Below are 23,154 nucleotides of genomic sequence, written 5' to 3' on the forward strand. Positions count from 1 at the left end.
CTCAGTAGAGTGCAGCTGCTCCCAACCCTGTCTCCCATTTACATACATTGTACTCCTCTTCCCAAGTGCGTTCCAAGCGCTGGATCACACACTCACTCACCGGCGCACTCAGACACGTGCGCACCGTACCTCGCCCAGCCGCAGGCCGGGACGCGTCCTAGGCGCACCCCAATCACCCCGCAGCCAGTTCCGCCGCCTCACCGCACCCACCCACACTCCACGTGGGCGCACCCCGGCGTCAGGGGCCCCGGCGGTCCAAGAGCCCCTGGGCGGCCCCGCTGTGGGAGGGAAGGCGCGGCCTTGGGGTCGGACGGACAAAGCGGGCATCCAATCGAGCCCGGCATTGCCTCCCCGAAGAAAGGGAGGTGCAGCTCGGACGGGCCCAATGAGCGGGGAGCCCGAGTGGGACTTCCTCCGGGAATCCCGTTGGCCAGAATAGCGGAGCCGTGGGTGACACGTAAGTTGGGCGGGAGACGGCGGCGGCCGAGGCTCCGCAGCCCCGTCAGTGACACCGGCCTGCCATCCCCCAGAGCCGGGGGAGCAGCAAGCCCCCACCCGTCACCCACCCCACCCCATCCCCGCGGTGGCACTGCCTGGAGTCGGGGTCCCTTTGTTGGGCGCGCACCCCCTCCTTGCGGTGGCAAAGAAGTCGCGTAGGGGGAACAGCCGCGAGGGGGCGGGGAGCGGCCAGGGCGGGACTCCGAGCTCCGCCGGGCACAGCCGGGCCAAAAAGTGGGGAGGAGAAATAAAGGCAGGAGGCGGCCGGGGACCGCGGCGAGGACACCGCGCTCAGAAGTATGCGGAGGGCCCCCTCCCAGGCCCCGGCACTCGCAGATCGCCAGCCTCGCAAAAGTTTGGCGGCGGCTGCCCCGGCGGCGTCCATGGCCGTGCGCCCCACGGCGCGCGGGGGCTGAGCGGGCGCCACTCGCCTCTGGGCCCCGCTTTTGTGTCTGTCTCGCGTCTCCTCATGCTGCGTCCGGCCACCTCCAGGGGCGGCCGCTGCTGAGGCGCTCGCTCGGGCGGAGTGGAGGCTGGGACGGCCGCCGCGCGCGGTCCGGCGGGGACTATGGGAAACGGGATGTGCTCCCGAAAGCAGAAGCGGATCTTCCAGACGCTGCTGCTGCTGACAGTGGTGTTTGGCTTTCTCTACGGCGCGATGCTCTACTATGAGCTGCAGACGCAGCTGCGGAAAGCCGAGGCGGTGGCGCTCAAGTACCAGCAGCACCAGGAGTCCCTTTCCGCCCAGTTACAAGGTACGGTTAATGGACGCACCAGGCCAGTGGCCAACTTTGTCCCACGCCTCCGCCCCCGCTGGAAAAGTGGCTTTGGTGAGCAACTGGCACTGCGGGTGCCACCTCCGACCTTCAGAGACATCAGAGGCCAGCCCTGCAGGGTCCCCGGGCCCTCTGAAGTGTCAGGGGAGGTGACATCCCCATCTTCCAGGTTCCAAAGGCGGTTACCTTTGAAACGGGTAGCACCAGCCCCTGGTCCTGTTGGGCCTTGGATGGGAGGGTGCACACCGTGTCTTTTACTCCAGCACTTGTCAAAGGCCCAGCTGCATCGGAGCAGGCAAACCTCCAGCCCTCGCTCCGCTTCTGGCAGCTCACTCCGAAGGTGTAGTTTCCTGGTTCCTAGGTATTTGCTTCCATTTGACTTTGTCAGTAGCCTAAGAAATGGGGCGCTTGGCAGAGACTTCTCGAACTGTGCTGGTTTTCTTTTTTTCCCGGAGAAATTAAGCCATGGCGTTCCCTGTTGGACCCAGCAGCCCAAACTAATGGCCTAGTCAAATGGATACGAGACCTGCTGGCTTCTGTTAACTTAGCAGGGCGACTTAGGAGATGTTGGATGTGTTGCAAAAGTCCACGGTGCCACTGTTTACCATCCTGTAAAGATTTTTTTTAAAGTTTGTCTTCTTGAGTAACATTTAGTTTATCACAGAGATAAGTGTGTGTGTGTTTTACAGTTAGCCGTGAGACGTCCCAAAAGAGAAACACAGTTTTTCACTTTGCCAGACAGAGCAAACATCACTTGAGCAAGACCTGCAGTGGGACCCAAAGCTCCTGTTCTTCTATTTTAGAATCTCATTTAATGTGAATTTCAGAAACACAAATGATGCATGACTGCAATGTTAGCACCGGGTTGTCTTGTTGAGAAGACAGTCATATATATATATAGCTTTTCTGTGTACTTGTGGTTAGTTTTCAACACTTAGGTGGCCCTCTCTCCAACCAAAAAACAATGATCAAGAGCTGTGAGCAGTGAAAGGTTGACAGTTTTTGCTGCCAACGCAAATACGGCTTATTTCATGTTACCAGGAGGCCACGAGCTGAATACACGTATCTGTCAGTGTACATGTATACAAATATTAAACAGATGCCTTTTCGTTGCTCCAGCTATTTTGAGTCTTTTCTAGTAAAAAAATTAAGATGAGAGAAAATGATGCACAGCTGATTGCTTGATCTTATTTGTTCTTCCCAATTTAGCAGAAAGAAAAGTATTTTTAGCCTACTGAAGCTGCATGGCCTCAGGCAGGGGAAATATGTTAGCTGGTCTTAGTTTAGATAGAAAACCTGTTTTAATAGTTTTAGAAATTTTTTCCCTTAAACTCCTGGATGTTTACCTGTGAATTATATTGTTAGTATTCAAAGTGTGGATCTGTGTTTGGGTACTTATTTACTTAATCGATAGCAGCAGCCTCCCTGGGAAGTTCAGTGCCATCAACCAAGGGAAAAATCGCTAATAGTACAGCAGCAGGGCTGGGTTTTCACACTCATGGCTGGAAGGGGCTTGTAGGGTGGCTTCTGGGGGTTGGTGCCTTGGTCTCAGTTTCGCAGCCCCATGAGCAGGCACCGCCATGTTGGTTGGTACATCCTCAGCACTGCCCAGGACCTGACATTCAGGAGGGGCTTGATATGTATTTATTCAGTCAACAAGCAAAATTATCCTGAACTGCAGTGAGAAAATTAATGTCGTGTACTTTTGTCTGCTTTCTCAGACTTCACTTCCCTGTCTCCGCTTTGTGAAAAGCCAAACAAAGTAACAACAATGAAATGTTTTACCCAAGTAGTGGCTTTGCCCGAACTGCCAATGCCAAAACTCATTGACCAAGCAAGACCCCGATTTCTGAGTCATGGCCTTTATTTGCAGCATTCCGTTTTGAAAATCAGTCTCAATTTCTTTTCTCCTTTTGTTTGCCTTCTTTCAGTGGTAATGAGAGAAAGTGGTCATAAGTGGTAACGTAAGACTATTATAATACACAACATAGCTTTGCAGCCGCAGAAGAAATGGTGTGGCTAGTTTGATTGAGTTGCCTTAAAGTCCATTCTTAATTTACTCTTTTGCAACTTCCTCTTGAGTTGTGGTGCTGCAACAATTATAATGTCATTAAGCTCGGAGAATTGTTTCCCAAGCAGGCTACAATTTCTTCTTTTTAAAATGGATTCCCTATTGACTTCTGCAGCATTTATTTTGGGTTTCACATCTTCAGGTCATTTACTAAGATTTTCTGACCCTGTGCAGACTTGATCCCTTTTCCGAGGACAAGTGACGTTTTCCTCAGGTACGTTGCGTACCACCTGCACTTGTTTTTAGGGCATTAGACTCTGTACTTAAGACTTGTTTAGTTTTGTGAGATCTCTTGACCTGGCTTGGAGAAAGATCAGAGTTATTTATGAGTGGCCTTCTTTAAAAATATGACTCTTGAAATGTTTAAGTAGTTTTGCCCTGTATCCTGATGCGATACATTTGTTAAGTGAGCACATTTAGGTCATCTTCAGTTTAAGAATGGGTTGTACTCCAGAGCTTATTCTGAAAGTGGGTTACCTCTAATACCAAGTGCATTTTGTAGTAGAACAGTCCCAACATAGGAGATGGTGGAGGGGACACAGGGAAAGTTCCAAGACAGGCGCCCCCTCCACTGAGAACCAGCATCTATGTCTGTCAGCCTGTCCGCGTCTGCCGTCCATACTGCACCGTATTTATTCTGAGGAGGGGCGGGCGTTCCCTGTTGGTGGCAGAGGCAGTGTTAAGAACCTTTGACCAGCACAGTGTTTCCTTAACCTTTTACATTTTTGAAAACTCCTTTCCAGTAGGCCATGCACCATTGTCTGCGTGTACACACGCTGGTTCTCAGCTTTGACTGGCCGTTAGAATTACCTGGGCAACTCACAGGCCAATTCAATCGCAGTCCAGGGGGGCGGAGCTCACCTAGCAGTGTTCCCATTACACGGGGCAGCCAGGGTGGAGAGCCACAGCTGGGATATTACCACTGAACCACCTCGCACAGTCACTCTGCCAGCTTGGCCGCGAAGACATCTGAAGTTTCTTTTCCTCGAGCATGTGATTCAGATTCTAGCCCCCGGGACTTTTTATGTGAACTTGGGCCTCACGTTTTAAAATTTATGTACTGGAGATTAGAATGACCTATTTCATCAGGGTATTGTGAGGATAAAATTAATTCCTAGTAACCTGCTAGCACACCTGACACATAGTAGGTACTGCTCACTAAGGATTTGTTGTTACTGGTGTCATGGTCCCTCTTCTCAGGTTTGTCATGGGTAAAATTTTGAATTGATAAAATTAGTTTTTATCATTATCCACCCCCCTTTATTGTATTGAAATGAAAGACACTCAAAGAAAATCGGTGAACTGTCATAAATCTGAGTACTTTACTCTGGAGCAGGGACCTTCCCTGACAATTGAAACTCAGTATGGTTACTGATTAACTCGCTTGTATAGCATTTCAGGTGAGGACAGGGTACAGCTGCTAGAGATAGGCAATAGCCTTGTGCAGCAAGATCTGGGAGAGAGATATGGCTTTACATTTTTAAAAAGTAGGGACAGTGTGTTCCTCATTCTTAAAACATTTTACGACATTGTTTCAGTGCCTTTGGTCTTCCCAGTGATGACCGGAAACCATAAAGGAAAGGTTTATATAATATTTTCTTTGCTTCTGTTCCAGATAAGTGTATTACAGTGATTTTGAGTTTTTAAAAAGATTTTATGTACTTACTTTATTTTTAGAGAGAAGGGAAGGGAGGTAGAAAGAGAGGGAGAGAAACATCAATGTGCAGTTGACTCTCATGTGCCCCCATCAGGGACTTGGCTGGCAACCCAGGCATGTGCCCTGACTGGGAATTGAACTGGGAATTGAACCCGTGTTTCTACGGGTCATAATGTTATTTAAGTTAGTTGTCCTTTGCATCATGTTCCTCTAATAAGCAGGATGGTCTGCTAGCCAGAACATGAACACCTTTTACTGTAACTCCTTACTTTGTTTTCCACCTCCACTGAATTTGCTGGAAGGAGGAAGGAAAGGGAAGGGAAGGGAAGGGAAGGGAAGGGAAGGGAAGGGAAGGGAAGGGAAGGGAAGGGAAGGGAAGGGAAGGGAAGGGAAGAAGAAAAGAAAAGAAAAGAAAAGAAAAGAAAAGAAAAGAAGAAAAGAAAAGAAAAGAAAAGAAAAGGAAAGACTCTCCCTCAGTTCAGAGCCAGGCTTTTTTTTTTTTATTCTTTCACCTTCAGTGCCTGGTCCCTGGCATATAGTAGGTGCTCAAAAAATATTAGGTCTGTGCCTTTGGAGAATTTTCTCTTTGCCTATGATAGGCTCATATGTGGTAGGCAGTGGAGTGGAGTGGATAAGAGCTGGAGTCAGAGTGGTTGGATTTGATTTCATCCTTTTCTTTTCTTTTTTCTTTTCACTTGTATGATCGTGGGCAAGTTACCTAACTTCTCCGTGACTCATTTTAATCATATGTAGTAATTACGACAATGGTGCTTATGCTAAGTTGTCATGAGGGTCAGTAGTGATAGCTTGGAAGGCTACAGCTTGCATTCTGGACTGTCGAGGAATCTCACGTACCACAGAGTAGTTCGCAGACCTCAGTAATTTAGACTAACAGGTGTGGGCAGCGCATTGTTGGTATACTCATTTTGAAGTACAAAGTTAGGACTTACAAACATCACTTAGATATTAACTAGTAAATAAACATGTTCACTGAAGTACATCTTGTAGTTAAAAGGAAATACTTACCAAGCTGTTTTTGTTTCATTCTATTGTGTTTAAAAATGGAACAGAAATACTTTCTAGGCTTAGTGGTTTTTATTTGTGTGTAAAATTCTACCTTAAAACCCATTCCCTGAATAAAAGATAAAAACTTTTATACATTTGAAAATTTTCCCAGTTAAGTAGTCCTGAATATATATGCTTTGCAAAAATTTTGAATCCACACATTGTGTCTTCCTCAGTCATCCTTATAAATGGGAACATTTCGATACTGGTTGACCATGTAAGAAAGTTGCTCATTGTCTGTGAGCCTTTCCTGTAAGTACCAGGTAGGTTGAAAACCTTACCTTGAATATTTTTTATTCTCTCCTGTCTTTCCAAGTACAGTTTCTTTTAGGGCTGGGGCACAAGACCAGGTCTCAGTGACTTTAGGGATGAATGCACTAGAGTTGGCAAATGATGGCTGAAGCCGGCATGGGCAACATTACAAAGGATTTGAGAGAAACCGGAAGAAGGGGGAGAGAGAGAGAAAAGGGGGCTCATATCAGCATATGACTTTTCCAAGCATTGAGAAAGATTCTTGCTCACATCTTTATGTCCTGAAAAGGAAAAAAAAAAAAAACAGGGACTAATGCAAGGAGAGTGGAGTTGGCATCAGATAGTTTGAATGCAATTCTGGTGTTGCCCAGTAGAGTGACCTTGACCAGGCAAGTGACCTCTCTGAACTTGGGTTTCTTCATATTTAATTGGGGATAACAGTGACTGTCTTGCGGCTTGTGTGGATTAGAAACAATGCACTTAAAATGAACAATATGAGTCCTCATTTATTAGGTGAGCAGGACTATTGTTGCCTGATTAGCATCAGGCTGTTTATTTGGCCACCGTTTTGCTACATCTGGTAAGTAATAGGGTTATTAGTTGTGTCCTAAATGTGGCCCGTTTCAGAGCCATGTGCCCAACTTAGTTGAAACTTCTCTTTGATTTAAGATACACTCACTCTTACTTTTCTATTGTTTTGACCCTTTGGTGGGGGGTAAGAAAAGACCAGAAAACACTTTACATGGTTGCAACTAAGTGTCAGTTATTTTATCATTGAAGACAAAATCCTTTTGCTTCTTTTCCCAGTCAGTGGTTTGTGTTCTGGACCTTTGTTTAGAAGTGACAGTTTCATAGGCAATAGAACTTTATTATAAAAGAAAAAAGGCAAGCTGTATTTTCCTCTCAAGCTATTGTTATTTGAAGTGAACTTATTGTGATAGAATTTTGAAAGTTCATTTGAAGGAATTATTTTAAATATGTGACACTTATCTAGGTACCATGTGCAGGTACTGTGCTAAGCACATTACATGCACCTTGGCATTTAACAGGGGCACAAGCGTTTTCATGTGAAGGAACGATCTGAGGCTCAGAGTGGTTAATTAACTTGCCAGTGTCAAGGTCGAATCTAATGAAACTGAACTTTGAACCCTAATGTGACTTCCTAGCTTGTGTTCATTCCACAGTACTCCATTGCCCTCAAAATTACTTTAGTGTCCTGTGACAATGTTACTGGTTTTGAAAAAGTAGGTTAGGTGGGTTGTATGAGAGTTCAAGGTAAAATTTAGAATCAAAAGTCAAGTGTGATTATTTGATTTTCAAAGTGTGGGACATTTGCTTCCGTTAGGAAGGGCCTTTTTGGTTGATACTGAGTTGATTTTAGGTGGTATGCAGATATCCCCTAAAATAACATCAAATCACATAGTAAAAAAAATGTCCTTTTGAATCCCTTTTCAGTATGTTCTTGACAAGTCAAGTAGGAACTCTCAACTTGATGCAAGAACTTCTCTCCTTGGTAGATTTGCTCATTTATTTTTCTCAGAGAGAGCAGATTTCAGATAGCCAACAACCTGATAGCCAGAATTTAAAAATTGTTTTGTTGTTTTATTGCATTTAAATTTTATATTTGCCATCCATTAATGCCACGTAAGTCAGATTTTTTCATTTACAATGTATTAGTATAAAGTTTCCTTTATGAAGTTTATTTTAGTGAAACAAGTGAATATTTGGCAACTCATCTTACTTGCACATGTTTTGTGTGCATAGAGTAAGAACTCGTGTTTGGAGTACCTGCATGTCTGAAGTTTAGGAGTGCGTGAACTGTTCAAATCTGATGTGAACACCGAATTTTGCAGGGAAGCTGATGAATCACTTCAGCTTGTGTCTGGAGTCTGGAGTGTCTGGAGTTAAGCAGAGAGCCACACCCCTTGAGTTCCAGTGCAGTGTAGCTTTCCTGCCCTGTGGTCCCCTCTCTGTGGAGACTGACAGCACCCTTTTCTCTGTTAGGACAGAAATGAGTGTTGCTGTTTTTAACAATGCTGTGCATTTCTGAGTGGCATATTTGTGTTCTTTGTTTTTATTGGCCTGTGATTGCTTATCCAGGGAACACGCCAGTCATTGCCCTTCACTAATAAGCCTCCTTAAATAGCTTCATAGCCTGGAGGGACATGGGCATGAAATAAATTGCCCTTTATAACAGTATGACATTTAAAAAATATTGCTTTCACAAGTTTCATATATAAAATGTCACAATATGTTAGATAGTGAATAGAAAAGTAAAATATATACTGTCATTCTGAAGGATGAGGCATTATAGAACATTTTGAATGGCACCATTGCCTTGCCTTTGAGGGAAAGTGAATTTAAGGAAAATCTATGATTATTTTAGGAGAGTTAAACATTTTATTTCCAATTTCACATCCTATTTAAACCCCTTTAGGTGGAATTTTTCTTACAAACAAAAAAGATCTGCAAATCAAGATATTTAAGAGAGCTTTGACCTTGCTGGTATGCTCTCAGCAGTAGCTCAATGCTATAAAATAAATGTCCAAAACATAGATTAAAGTTGGGCAGCTGATAATTACTTGATTATTTAGTTTTGTTAATGTACAACAGTTTATCAAGTTTTACATTGATAAGATTTAATATTATGAATCTATAGTTTGTACTGTATCAATCTCTTAATCTATTCACAAACATTTCAAGGGAATTTTTAAAGGACTTTATAGCCTTTTTAAAGGTTTGATGCTGTACAACATGTTAAATTGTACTGATGTCAAACATCACTTTTATTAGAAGATGAAAAATAAATTCTCTTTACTACAGAGGTGAGCATCAGCTCAAAATCCAGAAGCCATCTAAGTGTGATCTGGGTTTGGGGCAAGCTCCTTGGGTGTAGCTTCTCAAGTACAGGTCCTCTTCATCTGTATATCCGTGAAACTGAGGAGTCAAGTCTTCTGACCTCAACACCACCGACGCACAACAGTGGGGCAGGCCCAAGACACTTCCATGTTCTAGTTCAACGAAGCAGAAAATCTCAGGGCTCATATGTAGGAGTCCCTGGTTCATAGCAGTTTTGAAATCAAGCTGGGCAGATGGTCCTTGACTAAGTTTTTGAGTCTGGGAATAATTCTCCCTGGCTCTTGATTCTGCCCTTTTGGCTGTTGGTTCTACTCTCTGAGTCACCCTTCCTTTTCATGATAGATAGTGTGTGCCTGCAGCTGAGTTTTTTCAACCTGCTTTCTGCCAATGGAACTTTTGAGATCGATGGCCTTTTTGCACATAGTACTGTCTCTGTCCCTTCCAGTCCAAACCGGCAATTTCTATTGATAAAATTCTCTTGTTGGGGTTTACTCTGTTGGATAAAAACCGCACCCACATATTTCTTGGAGATAACTCCTCTACCTTCAGCTGAGATGAAAGAGAGACGATGCCCCTTAACTTCCCAAAAGCCTGTGGAAAGGAATTGCAAGTCACACTCCTTAACTGTCCTAGGGTCTGGCTGAACAGCACTCTGAGACACCACGTTTCCAAGGTCTTAACAAGGATTTGAAAAGCCATACCCTTGGTTTCATATTAAGTCACGTTTTTTTCTGACAGTTCTCTGGAATCGACCTTGGGAAGCCGTTTTTTCATTTTAGCATTGTTTGCTGTCTAGAGAAGCTGGGAGTGCTCACAGCCATCTAGTCCTGCCTCCATGCTGTTTATTATTCCTTTTCTCAGTGTATCCTCCCACAGTCTACTATAAGCAACAAGAAAAAACCAGGTAGCATCTTCAGCATTTTGCTAGAAAATCTTAGCTAAACTGGCCAGTTCATTTTTCACTTTTTGTATAACTGCCAGCAACTATAGGCCACACAAGTGCACCTGATTGTGGGTGTCGTTAAACCTTCTGCCACTACATGATTTCCAGCTTCCAATAAAAATTTCTTTACTTTCACTTAACGCCTTTACTAGCAATCTTTTCAGAGTCCAGAATTCTGTGGACCTGTGTTCAAGCACCTTACCCTGTCACTCACACACCTCTTAAGTTCCACTGCACAGTTCTAAAGCTGCTCCCACCTTTTAGATTTTTGTTATGGTAGCACTTCACTTCCAAAGTCTGTGTTGCATAACAAATTTCCACAAACTGAATTGCCTTAGAACAACAAATACTATTTGGTAGTTTCTGTGGGCAAGGTAACTGGGCTTAGCTGGGCGATCCTCCCCAGATCTGTCCTGAACGTTGCATGATGAAGCTGCTGACAAGGCTGGACGTCTCCTCAAAACTCAACTGGGATAGGAGAACCGGCTTCATTCACAGAGTGGTTATTGATAGGCCTTGGAAAGCCTGCTTTCAATCCCACTCTTCTGGGTCTTTGCATAGGACTTTCCGTAGTGCCAACGTGAAACTTAAAATATGATAGCTGCCTTCCTTCAGGGCAAGAGATCCAAGAGAGCATGTGAAAGAGCCCAAGATGAAAGTAAAAGTATTCTAATAACCTAATCATCTTGAAAGTGACAAAACATCGCTTCTGCAATATTCCACTAATTACTCTTGAATCACTAAGTCGGCCAGCACTCAAGGAAAGCAGTTTTGTGAAGATATGAATGATGGAGAAGATGGATCTTTGGGGGTTATCTCGGTAGCCGTCTATCACAAAATGAGAATGTCATTACTTTCACTGTTGGCATATCATTACCAAAATCCTCATAAGCTAACATTTATTGGGTACTGTTCTAAATTGTTTTCTTGTATTATGCAACATAATACTTTTGAAAAAAATGTTTTGCTACATATCAAAATGCGATTTACCATTTAACTTGAAGTGTATTAGCAAGAAGCAGCATTTGAAATCATGGCCTTCAGAAGGAAATGATCTGGTGTCTAAACTGTCTGACTTGGAAAAATTAAAATTAAAAGAGAGTTCCAGGTAACTTTCTGAAGTATAATCCCAACTAGTATGGTGTCAAGGGAAATCCCAAAGTGGAAGGCCTCGGGTCCTTGGGTAGTTTCAAAGTCCATTGACAGAATGTGACAATTTCCCACTCCTACAAGGGGCTGTATTTCATTGGCAAGTAGCTGGGAATGCAGTGCAGTGCGTTTGTTCTTGTAGCATTTCCACGTGCCTCTGAGTCTTCCTTCTGCTTTGGAAACTACAGCCCTTGGTGAAGACCTTGGTATTTGATAGTCAGAAGATAATTTTTATAGAGTTTTACTGGTCTTAGCTAAAAATCTCTCATTTAAAGAAACAGCATTAATTGCATGACAGGTTATTTCAATTTGGCTATTCATCCTACTTTAAAAGTCAAGTTTAAAATATTGTAATCTATGAGTGTGACTTGTGATATTAATAAAATAAAAAATAGCATAAGAACATATTATGAAAAAGCCATTAAGTGTTTTCTGAACAAGTGTAAGTCCAAGTTCATAGTATGACCTCACTTTTCTAAATGTATTTTAGTAATTGGAAATGCATGTGATAAATATTTCTATTTTCCTTTCGACTCTCCGGAACATATTTCTATGAGTGATTGGATTGGGGAGAGAAGAATATTTTGTCAACACGTTTGAGGCCATATTCCATTCAGGAGTGAAGGAGGGCTCTGTCTCTGGCAGTGGGGAGTTGCTGCAGAATTTCTGTAGAACCAGTGCTCGTCTTCCTGCCCCACTTTTATTCGTGCGGTGCCAGCTGCTGCCACAGTGCTCATTGTTACTTTACGTCACTGTGCACTTCTCTTGGCGATGCTCATGTGGATATCGTAAGTCTCCTGTGACATGAGGTTTCTGTTCTCTGTCCCCAAAACCAAAATGGCAAACATTCCCTACACATTGCACAAGGAAGTGCCACCAACATGTGCCATGTGGTTCTTAGGGAGATTTACAGATTACATTTAATTTCACATACCTTTCACTCCCTGGGTTGTTCATGGTCCATATGGACCCATCAAAAGGATGCTCTTTTCTCTTGAAACTGTCCAAAGAAGCAGCAACCAAGAGTTAGCTAGACACTGTAAGAAAGTTCATCTGAGGGTCCCATGGTAGCAGTGCTTTGAGTAGAAGCTGTGCCTTCAAAGAAAGACTGCTTTGTTCTATTGTTGGCCTCCAGCTGTTCTTAAAACTGCCTCCTACCCAGCAAGAACTCATTCCTGAGACCACATAGTGGGTCTTGTCTGTAACCCCTTCTTCCTTAAGGGTGGCATTTTCAATTTGGGATCCGTGGGGGGTCCATGTACTAACTGAAAATACATGCCACTTTGTATATGTGCCATTTTTCAAGACAGAAATCATAGCTTTTATCAGATTCTCAAATCATCAGAGACCTGAAAAAGGTTAAGAACCACTGCTTAAGGGCAAATTCCTGTTTCTGAGGTACTTTTAAGTACACCTTGGAATTTGACCTCCCCGGATCCCATCCAATGAACCCTTTAGAAAGTGGTTGGGTTTGTAATGGGGGGGGTAATGGTCAGTGCTATTACCCTAAAGCTCTAACCCACTCCTTCTCCTCAAATTTAAGAAGAATCTGATTAGGGACCTAAGTGGCATTTAAAAGCTGCATTCCTAGAATCCATTAGTAATTGCTTCATAAATAATACAAAGTGCCTTGCAATTATATGAGAAATTTATACTTTTCAATTTACTTTATATTCATGATATCATTTAGTCCTGAAGACAACCCTGTGATACAGAGTAAAGCAAAATATGCTATATGATGGCCAGTTTAAATTGGGGGAGACAGAAGTCACGTAGCAGGCCAGTGACACACATCAGATGAATGCTCAACCTGCTGGAGGCCTAACTCAGCCCTGACTCAGCCTCAGTTTCCAGGGCTCCCTTGCCCTGGAACCATAAAGAATGAGTTTTTTTTCTTTTTATTTTATTTTTAAAAATATTTTATTAATTATGCCATTACAGTTCTATTCCCCCCTTCATTCCCTTCCACCCTGCACACCCCTCCCCCACCATTCCCCCCTTCAGTTTATGACCACACGTCTCAAATTCTTTAGATTCTATATTTCCCATACTATTCTGCCCTCCCCCTATCTATTTTCTACCTACCGTCTATGCTACTTATTTTCTGTACCTTCTCCCCCCTTCTCCTCCTCCCGCTCCCCTGTTGCTAAGCATCCATGTGATCTTCATTTCTATGGTTCACTCCTGATCTAACTGTCCTCTTAGCTTGCTTTTGTTTTAGGTGTGGTTGTTGATAACTGTGAGTTTGCTGTCCTTTCACTGTTCATCTTTTTTATCTTCTTTTTCTTAGGTAAGTCCCTTTAACATTTCATATAATAAGGGCTTGGTGATGATGAACTTCTTGAATTTGATCTTATCTGAGAAGCACTTTATCTGCCCTTCCATTCTAAATGAAAGCTTTGCTATATAGATCAATCTTGAATGTAGGTCCCTGCATTTCATGACTTGGAATACCTCTTTCCAGCTCCTTCTTGCCTGTAAGGTCTCTTTTGAGAAATCCGCTGACAATCTGATGGGAACTCCTTTGTAGGTGATTGCCCCGTTACCTCTTGCTGCTTCTAGGATTCTCTCCTTCATTTTAATCTTGGCTAATGTAATGATGATGTGCCTTGGTGTGTTCCTTCTTGGGTCCCACTTCTTTGGGACTCTCTGAGCTTCTTGGATTTCCTGGAAGTCTATTTCCTTTGCCAGATTGGGGAAGTTCTCCTTTATTATTTGTTCAAATAAGTTTTCCACCCATGGCTGTCCCTCTTCCCCTTCTGGTACCCCTATAATTCTGATGTTGGAACGTTTAAAGATGTTCTAAAGGCTCCTAAGCCTCTCCTCATTTTTTTTTTTGAATTCTTGTTTCTTCATCCTTTTCTGTTTGGTCATTTTTTTCCTCCTTCTGGTCCACTCCTTTGATTTGAGTCCTAGTTTCCTTTCCATTACTATTGGTTTCCTGTGCATTTCCATTCATTTCAATTAGTTTAGCCTTCATATGTTCCTCTAATTTGTGACTAAAATCAACCAGTTCTGTGAGGATCCTGATCACCAGTGTTTTGAACTGTGCATCTGAAAGTTTGGCTATTTCTTCATTGCTTAGATTTATTGGCTCTGGGGCTCTGAGTTGTTCTTGAGCCATGTTTTGATCTGTTTGTGCCTGTTACCAGGTCACAGGCCCCCGGGTCGCTGGTTTGTGACGCTGTATGTGGGGGCGGGGTCAGAGAGGGAAAATGGCGGTCCCCTCTGCTGCTTCCCACCACTGGGGCCTGCAAGGTCCATCTCACTGCTCGCTCCTTCACCGGTTTATCTGCACGTGAATGTGTGACCGCAATCAGCCCTCCGTGGGTCCACTGCCTTGTGCCCTCAATGGGTCTGCCTGCTTCTCCACACCTGGGGTCCGCCCACGGCTGCTTGCACACCTGGGTCATACGCCCAGGTCGGTCTGGTGGACCTTTCCTGCCCGACCCCACTCTGCTGCTGGCTCTGCCCTGCTTAGTGGTTTGGCTGAAGGGTTCATTGTTGTCAGACCTCTGTGTAGTTCGATTTTCTGTGGTTTGGCTGTGCTCACAAAACAGAGTTTCTGACTGCATCCCGGAGGGAACTCTGTCCTTTTCAGATCCTGTGAAGCAGTTAATATTCCCAGATGGTGACTCACCTGGATTAGAGCACTGGTCTCCGTGGAGTCTGCCTGCCACCCCCACCTCTCTCCATCTCTGCCCAAGGAAGGGGCTGATGGCAGCTCACGCCCCTGGTTCCTGCTTCACCTCTGTAGCTTTCCACTGCTAGTGGCATGTTTACTTGGTTCCTGTTTTGGACCTCACATGCCCTGGAGGATCCAGGCAGGCTCCACAGAGACTGGGTCTCACTGTATTAAGAGCAGTAGTCACTGTGGTGAACTTGGCTTCACCACCCTTTCCATTTATCTCTCTGGCACACTGTCCTTGATCCAAAGTTAGGGGCTTGAGTGGTCCCTTACCTTAGGATGACTGACTCTCTTGTGGACTGCATTCTGGGGTACAGACAGGCCTTAAGCTCACACGTAGGACCCTGCTCCTTTCACCACAGGCTGTCCCCTCCTGATAGCATCTGTAGCTTCATCTTGACTTTAGAGGGGGCTTTGAAGCTCAGCACTCAGCTGAGTCTCCAGCTGTGTTTTTCGGTTTCCATATGTAGAAGTCCAGTCACTTCTGAATAAATCATAGATTGGTCGAGCAGGAAAGAATGTTTGCAGAACCAGGATGTAAAGAGCAGCATATGGATATGTTTTGGCTTAGCCCACACAGAGCTCTGAAAAATTTCACAGTAGTTGTCTACAAGGAAAAAAGAAAGATATTTTATGTAAATATCCGGATTTCTGACTTTTAAAGTCGTAAGATCCCTGGACGCTGGGCTGCATTCCTGCGTGAAAAGGCTCACATTTTGAATGGAGCAGGTGGGCTTCGATTGGCAGCAATTCTCACTGGGAATTGTTTATCTTGATTAACTTCTTTAGTTTCTCAATGAAGAAAGTGTACCTTAAAAAGACTGATTCATCATCTGTGCTGTCCAATGCGGTAGCCACTGGCCGTGTGTGGCAAATGCACTTAAGTGCAGCTAGTGTGATTGAAGAACTGAATTTTAAATTTTAGCTAACTTAAATTTAAATGTTAAATCTAAAAGGATGTGAACTGGTTTTCTGTCCAACAAACCTTTATTCTTTTGGCGACACTATATTTCAGTTTACTGTTGTATTGAGTTAGATAACATTGGTGGATTACAGTGTAAGTATACGTTCTATTTTATTTGTGGCTTCTAGAAATTAAAAATTAGAAATGTGATTCACAGTGTATGTCCATTGGACAGAGCTGACTTTACGGAGCTCACAAAGCTTGCTGGAGTGATTAGTCAGCAGACCTCACAGTTCTACCCATATTTCTTCTCCATGACTAAAGTGGTACCCAGCTGTTCTTGTAATCCTCAAAACCTTGTCACCATGACATACAATCTCACATGCTCCTATAGGAGGTTTTTTTGGTAACAGTAGCCCTTGTATTTTTATTTTTTAATTTTATTTAGTTATTTTTCAAGTACAGTTTTCTATTTCTCCCATCCCAGCCCACCCCGCCCTGTGCTCCCCACCTGCCTCCCATTTCCACCCCCCTTAGTTCTGGTCCCTGTGTCCTTCATACTTGTTCTTGCAAATCTCTTCCCCTTTTTTCCCCTGAAATTCCCTCCCCTCTCCCCTCTGGGCGCTGTCCCCTTGTTCTCTATTTCAGTGTCTTTGTTTTTATTCTGCTTGCTTGTTTGTTTTATTGTTTAGCTTCCTGTTAAAGGTGAGATCATATGGTATTTGTCTTTCAACACCTGGCCTATTTCACTCAGCATAATGCTTTCCAGTTTTTTCCTCATTTTTATGAGGTACATGATACAGATGTGATTTTATGTAAAAGAAAATTAAGCTTTGTGTATTATCATCTATTAGATAATAAGGGTAGTTTTAAAAATGAAGTTCATGATACTTATGGCTATTTTTAATTCTTAACACAGTCAAAATAACACTATATTTGATTTTGCCACATATATATAGGATATGTAGTCTAAAATTAATTACATACTGTAGCTTTAAAGCTAGACAAAATTACTTATATTTGACAAGATAAGAAAGAATGAAATACTTTACCAGTAAAACACTGGGCATATGAATAGCCCAATCAAATCTAACATTTCCTTTTTTCTGACATTATAGCTCTGCCCCACCTCCTAAAGATAATCACCATTGGTTAATTTTGCTTGTTTTTGTTCTTTATGTATCATTTTATATATATAGTATATATATCAAACAGGTGTCTGGCTTCTTTTGCTTAACATTGTGAGATTCACTGGAGCTGTTAAATGCACTTATAGATTATTCATTTCTATGAGTATGCCTTATATAAGTCTATCACAATTTATCACTTTATCCATCCTCCTCCTGACAGACAGTTTGGATAATGTCAGTATCTTCTGATACGTTCTTTAGTCCCCCCCCCCAAAGACTAGCAGCTCTGTAGTGTACTCAATGACTATTTTGAGTAAAAGAGTGAAAGTTAAGGACTGTTTTGAGAGCATTTGCAAATTTGTTCCCTTATTATTGCCCTCTGCTAGTGCTAATTTAATATCCCTGTATAGCCTGTCTTATTTGGATAAATTTAAAAATATGACCAGAATAAAAACAACTAAAACTTAATGTTCAAAACACAAGTGTTGGTGTCATTGTTCAGCCAGCAATGAGCTGCCCAAGGGACTGCTCGGATGTGAGCCGGCTTGTCTGTTCTCTGCACCATCATTCATGTTCATTCGGTGCGTTCTTTGTCCATTGTGTTGTGTAAAGGGGTTGTTTTTAAAGTCATTTAATTAATTCAAAAAGCACAAATCATAACAGGTCCAGTTACTGCCTTTTGCTAAACTTATTTCCTGAAACACATTGACAGTCCCCCTGGTTCGGGAACACTGCCCAACCGCGGGAGTGTCTGGAGTACAACTGAGCATTCGAGAGGAATGTTATAACAGCAACTCAAATACCTTGTGGGTGCTTAAGCCAGCCTTAAGAGTTTTTCTAAGTTATAATTTTGTGATTTTTAAATTCTAAGCTGCTAGCTTAAGTGAAAAATAATGAAAATAAGAATTATATTTAGTGAGTCATACTTGGCAATTTGTTGCTACACAGTAAATTTCATAGTGTAATTTTGCTTTATTACATGTAAGTGGCAAAAGAGGCAAAATGTCCTTACAATTGATCCATGAAAATCTCCTCAATATTGTGTTCATAATCTGTGATAATTGAACTTGTGTTAGGCTACTGTTTGTCTTCATGTTACTTATGCCAGGAAAAAATTAACTAGTAAAATACATGGGTAAACAAAAATCTGTCCCCCTTTTTAAATGGACAGATTTCTAAATACTTGGGAATGTAAAAAGAAAAGCTATTCTCCTAACCACAGAGTTAACGAGGGCTCCTGTCTAGTGACCCCGGAAGGCCCTGGAAGTACTGGGACACAAAAGCAGCACAAGGACTAGACTGCCAGCCGCCAGAGGGGAGAAGGACTGCGGGCTGGGTAAAAAGTTGATGGGATTAAGCAAAAAGAAGAAAAAAACCCTCACAGACACAGACACCAGAATGGTGATTACCAGAGGGAAAAGGGGCTGTGGGGAGGTACAGGAGACTATAGGGGAATAAATGGTGGTAGAAGGAGACTCGGCTTAGGGTGGCGAACACACAAAGAATTGTACATCTGAAAGCTATATAATAATATAACTGTTAACTCATGCAACCCCAATAAAGTAAATGAAATTATACTTATTGAACACGTCTTTAATTCAAGAATTTTTCTGATTCATACTAATTCCTCCTCTCAACCCTGGTTAGTTTATACCTGTAAACTTTTAAAGGAAGCTATTCAGAAACTCCTCAAAGAAACAGACAAGGCCCTGGCTGATGTAGCTCAGTGGATTGAGCACGGGCCTGTGAAGCAAAGGGTTGCTGGTTCGATTCCCAGTCAGAGCAGATGCCTGGGTTGCAGGCCAGGTCCCTCGTAGGGGACACATGAGAGGCAACCACACATTGATGTTTCTTTCCCACTCTTTCTCCTTCCCTTCTCCTCTCTCTAAAAAATAAATAAAATATTTAAAAAAGAAAAATATTTAATAAAAAAACAGACAAGCGGTTCTGGATTACATCAGATATTTAAGGAGGTGCTTTACTTTAGTTCACGTGGAGGAGTACTAGGTAGATTGTAGGAATATCTGAGGTTATACAATTATAACTTGGGTTTCTTTAAACATGGCTTATTTACTATATTATAGCTTATTTCTGGAAATTAGACTTTAGTTGTAGAATGAATGTCTGTCTTTCCGTGACAAATTTTTCTTAAAAAAATCTCCTATTGAAGAGATTTCTGATTCTGTTTTCTAAAATAGAAGCGAGCCAAAGAAATTATAATCAGTTTGGGATAGGTAAATCAAGGTGATGTGGCATGATGCAATTAATATTACATTGGTAGCCTTTTAAAGGTACAGAGCATCAATGTATTTCAAAATCTCAGTGTTTTACAATAATAAATATATTCATGTTCACAGGTCTACAGTTTGGCTCTGGCTTGGCCATTACCGACCAGGCCAGCCTGGGCCCAGCTTGCCTGGACCTAGGCATTGACAACACGTTTGTGATCAGTTTCAGGCAGAATCCAAATGCTTTCTTTCTACGACCTGTGCCGAAAGGATTTCATCTACCTGGGGGTGCTCTTCTCAGGGTGGATCACGGGAGCCTCAGAGGGCGAGTTTTAACATGCAGTGCCTCTTAAAGCCTTGGCTTGGAACTGGCTCACTGTCAACTTTGTCTGCATCCCATTGGCCCTGCAAGTCATGTGGCCAGTCCCAACATTAATGGATTGGGATGCAGAGGAACACTGTGCCCACAGCAGTAAACACAGCAGCACGAATGGCAGAGTGTGGATGTGCAATTACAACAGTGAGGTTGAAGAATTTGGAGGATGACCCCATGTATCATAGTTAATTTCAAAATTAATACAGTGTGAGATGAAAGAAGAAAGCTGTTTTTTTTCTTAAAAAGATTTTATTCACTTATTTCCAGACAGAGGAGAAGGGAAGGAGAAAGAGAGGGAGAGAAACATCAGCATATGATTGCCTCTCAAACACACCCCACTGGGGACCTGGCCTGCAACCCAGGCACGTGCCCTGACTGTGAACCTAACCAGTGACCTTTTGGTTTGCAGGCCAGTGCTCAGTCCACTGAGCCACACCAGCCAGGGCAGAAGAAAGCTGCTTTTATTTGAGGAATTATTTTATGGTGATTTGATAAAGACTTTGAAAAAGATTAACATTGAATAGTATGATTTTAGTCATTCATATTGTTTTGGCAAAGGGTTGAGTGTATAAGGAATAAGCAAGCACTTATTCTAAGCCAAGGCAGTATGTAATTATATTCTTTTATTCAACAAACTTTTTCTGAAGTACCTACTGTCCAGAGACTTCCTTGGGTTATAAATTTTATTATACTAGTGCTGGTATCAAGAGAAACAGTGCAAAAACTGTATCCATTAAAGTTAAAGCCCTTTCTGCTGGGTTCTTATGACTCTGCTCTCTCAGTAACATAGAATAAGCAGACCTTCTCTGTCAAAGTATTTCAACATGTATGATGCTGATTTTAGCAGCAAAAGCAGATGTGACAAAACATAGGATTTACTTCTGTACACTAGCTTATGTGGGTAAAATAAACAAGTAAAACAATTTAGAACAGGGACCCTGAATAACTTTAGACATTTACTTTTTTTTGTAGACTTCTCAATACTTTTTTTAAGAAAAATTGTGGCATGTTTGCTGTGATTCTTTTGTAAAAAAATTAAATGAAAAAATCATTCCATTAGTATTTATTTGAAGGTTATTGCACCTACTGTGGCAACTACATATGTTTATACCCAAGGCCGTGGGGGAAAACCGTGGGAGGGTCATGGAGGTGGATTCCCTGGCTGTCCTTCTGTCTGTCTTTTTAAAAAACTTACCTGATTTTAGGCATTTCTTTAAAACACCCTTGCTTTCTAGTTGGACACTTATTAATTTCTTTTCATATGTGATTGTGTGTGATCGTATGTATGGGGTGTGTGACTAGTCAATTACAGTGCTGGCCTTCTGTAGTACGATAACCCTCATAGCAATTCATTCATGTTTTTTTCTTCTAAAGTATGATTCTTCATGACTCGGCCTGAGAACATTAGAAATTCCTCCTAAAAACGGGAGGCTGCAGGGATCCCTAGGTGCACAAGTGTGGCTTAGACTTGGGTTGGAAATTTCCCGTAAGTTGTGCTGACCTGCTTTCGGGCACATGATAGAAGAAGCAGTAGGAAGAGACATTTTTTCTCTGCCAAGTTCAGCTCTGTACTTTTTGTGAACAATACCTGCTCAGATAATTTTCAGAGTAGGAACATGCAGATTCTTGTTAAGACCTAATCAGTGAAACTCTGTGAAAGTAGTGTATGTCTGTTCTCTAACTCAAGGAAACACTTCTCATTAACTCGTTCCTTTGGAAATAGTATGTTGATATGGAAAGAAAATCTGGCTTTGGTCTTTATCATCTCTGTTTTATTACTTTATTTTTAATTTTTATTATTATGTTTTTAATTTGCTAGCTGAGTGCTTAAACACTTTTTTTTTAAAAAGTCTGGTTGGCACCAATCAGAGCAGGCACCAATCAGAGCAGACACCAAAAAGAATATTTCTACAGATTGTTTAATTCTTTTATAAAGGGAAAAGCCTTTTTTTCCAGGCCCCCCAGGATTTAACTACAAGAGATTATGATTTTTAACTACCACGCCTACAATTATTTCTTTGAATGTTGATTATGTCTCAGGAGACCATATCTAATTTCCCCTCTGTATAGGTCTATTCTGGTGTTGTTTGGTCATGCAGAAAAACCAGAACCTACAGACATGGTGCAGGGCTATGTAAGATGTTTCTCATACAGTCGTGTTGACTCTGCTCTCAACATGTCTATCCTGAATTTGACCAGTCCACAGATATTTCTCTTTCTAGCCTCCTGGCCTGACGTGCCACAATAGCTTGACTAAGTGCAGTGGGCTTCAGCCTGGTTGTTTCGCTTTCACCCACATTGTAGTCCAGTAGTTGACAAAGGTTACTCCTTGTAGAATGTAAATCAGGTGATGTTCTTTCCCCTCTCTTTTTGGAGGGGTTGTTAACTCACTTGTTTTAATTCACCAATAAGATTCCAGCTACACGGGCCTTCAGCTGTTTCGGTGGCACCCCCAGCTTCCTCCTTTCTCACTGTCTGGAAAGTTCTTCCCTGAGATTTCTTCATCGCTGGCTCCCTTTGATTCCAGCCTCGGCTCAAATTTCAACTTCAAAAGGCAGCTGTATTAGTTATTTATTGCTGCATAACAAATGACCCCCAAACTTAGAACTTTCAGGCAGCAAACATCTAAACATGAACTGTTTCTCACAGTTTCCTGAGGGTATGAATCCTGGAGCAGCTGAGCTGATCAGTGAGGCTCAGAGTCTCTCATGAGACTGTAACGAAGATGCTGGCTGGGCTGCCTCTCGAAAGGTTCAGGCAGGGGAGAATTCACTTCTGAGCTCATTCCCACCATTGCTGGCAGGCTCCAGTTCCTCAATGTTGACCAGATACCCCAATTTCTCACTGGGAAACATCCCTCCACACATTGCCCCAGTGTCCTCCATGACATTGGCACCCTGCTCTCCACAGAGCAAAGGATCTAACAGAGGAAGAGCCCAGCATGGAAGCCACCATCTTTTATAACCTGACCTTGGAAGTGGGATAAGATCACCTGTGCTAGAGGCTACCAGTCACAAAGGCCAGCTGGGGTACAGTTTAGCAGGGGTAGTGCCCAAGGGCGCGAGTGTCACACGGTAGGGATGGTAGGGGACAATCTGCAAGGCTGGCCAGCTACAGCATCCCTGCCCCCGTGAGATTGCACTGGTTACTTCCAAGAAGGCTGCACCTTTCATATTTGTACCTCTGAACACTCCCTCACTACGTGTCTTCTTGGTTTAAGGGAATATCCTCCATAAGCAGAAAAATGATAGTAGTTCAATAGTTCATCCATCCAGGGTACTGTCTATCTCCATTATTCTTCATTATTGTTTGATTTGCACTGATGATAATCTGAAATCTCATGTTGTATCTCCTTGTCTATTATCTTTCTTGCTTGTCTTTCTTCTTCTATGGGATTATAAGACCTTAGATTCAGAAAATTAGCTTTTCATGATCACTGTTCTAATTTTGAGCTTAGAACAATGCCTGCAATATAGTAGATAGTTATTTGATAAATGAATACATTGGTTTGCCTTTTTAAGCCCCAGAAGTTCTAGTGTAACCATTTTATATGGAAGT

The 23,154-nt window shown here is 42.5% G+C and overlaps 1 protein-coding gene across 2 annotated transcripts in view; it reads left to right on the top strand.

Annotated features, from left to right (window-relative positions):
• Positions 1–1,066: 1,066 nt before the first annotated feature.
• GOLIM4 (golgi integral membrane protein 4) overlaps positions 1,067–23,154 on the top strand; it is a 72,634-nt gene continuing 50,546 nt past the window's right edge. For both annotated transcript variants that reach the window (XM_037163395.2, XM_037163402.2), the window contains exon 1: positions 1,067–1,253. In XM_037163395.2, the coding sequence (XP_037019290.2) occupies positions 1,067–1,253 (187 nt within the window). The remainder of the gene's footprint in view (positions 1,254–23,154) is intronic.

The sequence above is a fragment of the Artibeus jamaicensis genome, unplaced genomic scaffold (assembly GCF_021234435.1).
Source record: "Artibeus jamaicensis isolate MK-2021 breed Jamaican fruit bat unplaced genomic scaffold, CSHL_Jam_final scaffold_474, whole genome shotgun sequence".
Taxonomy (NCBI): domain Eukaryota; kingdom Metazoa; phylum Chordata; class Mammalia; order Chiroptera; family Phyllostomidae; genus Artibeus; species Artibeus jamaicensis.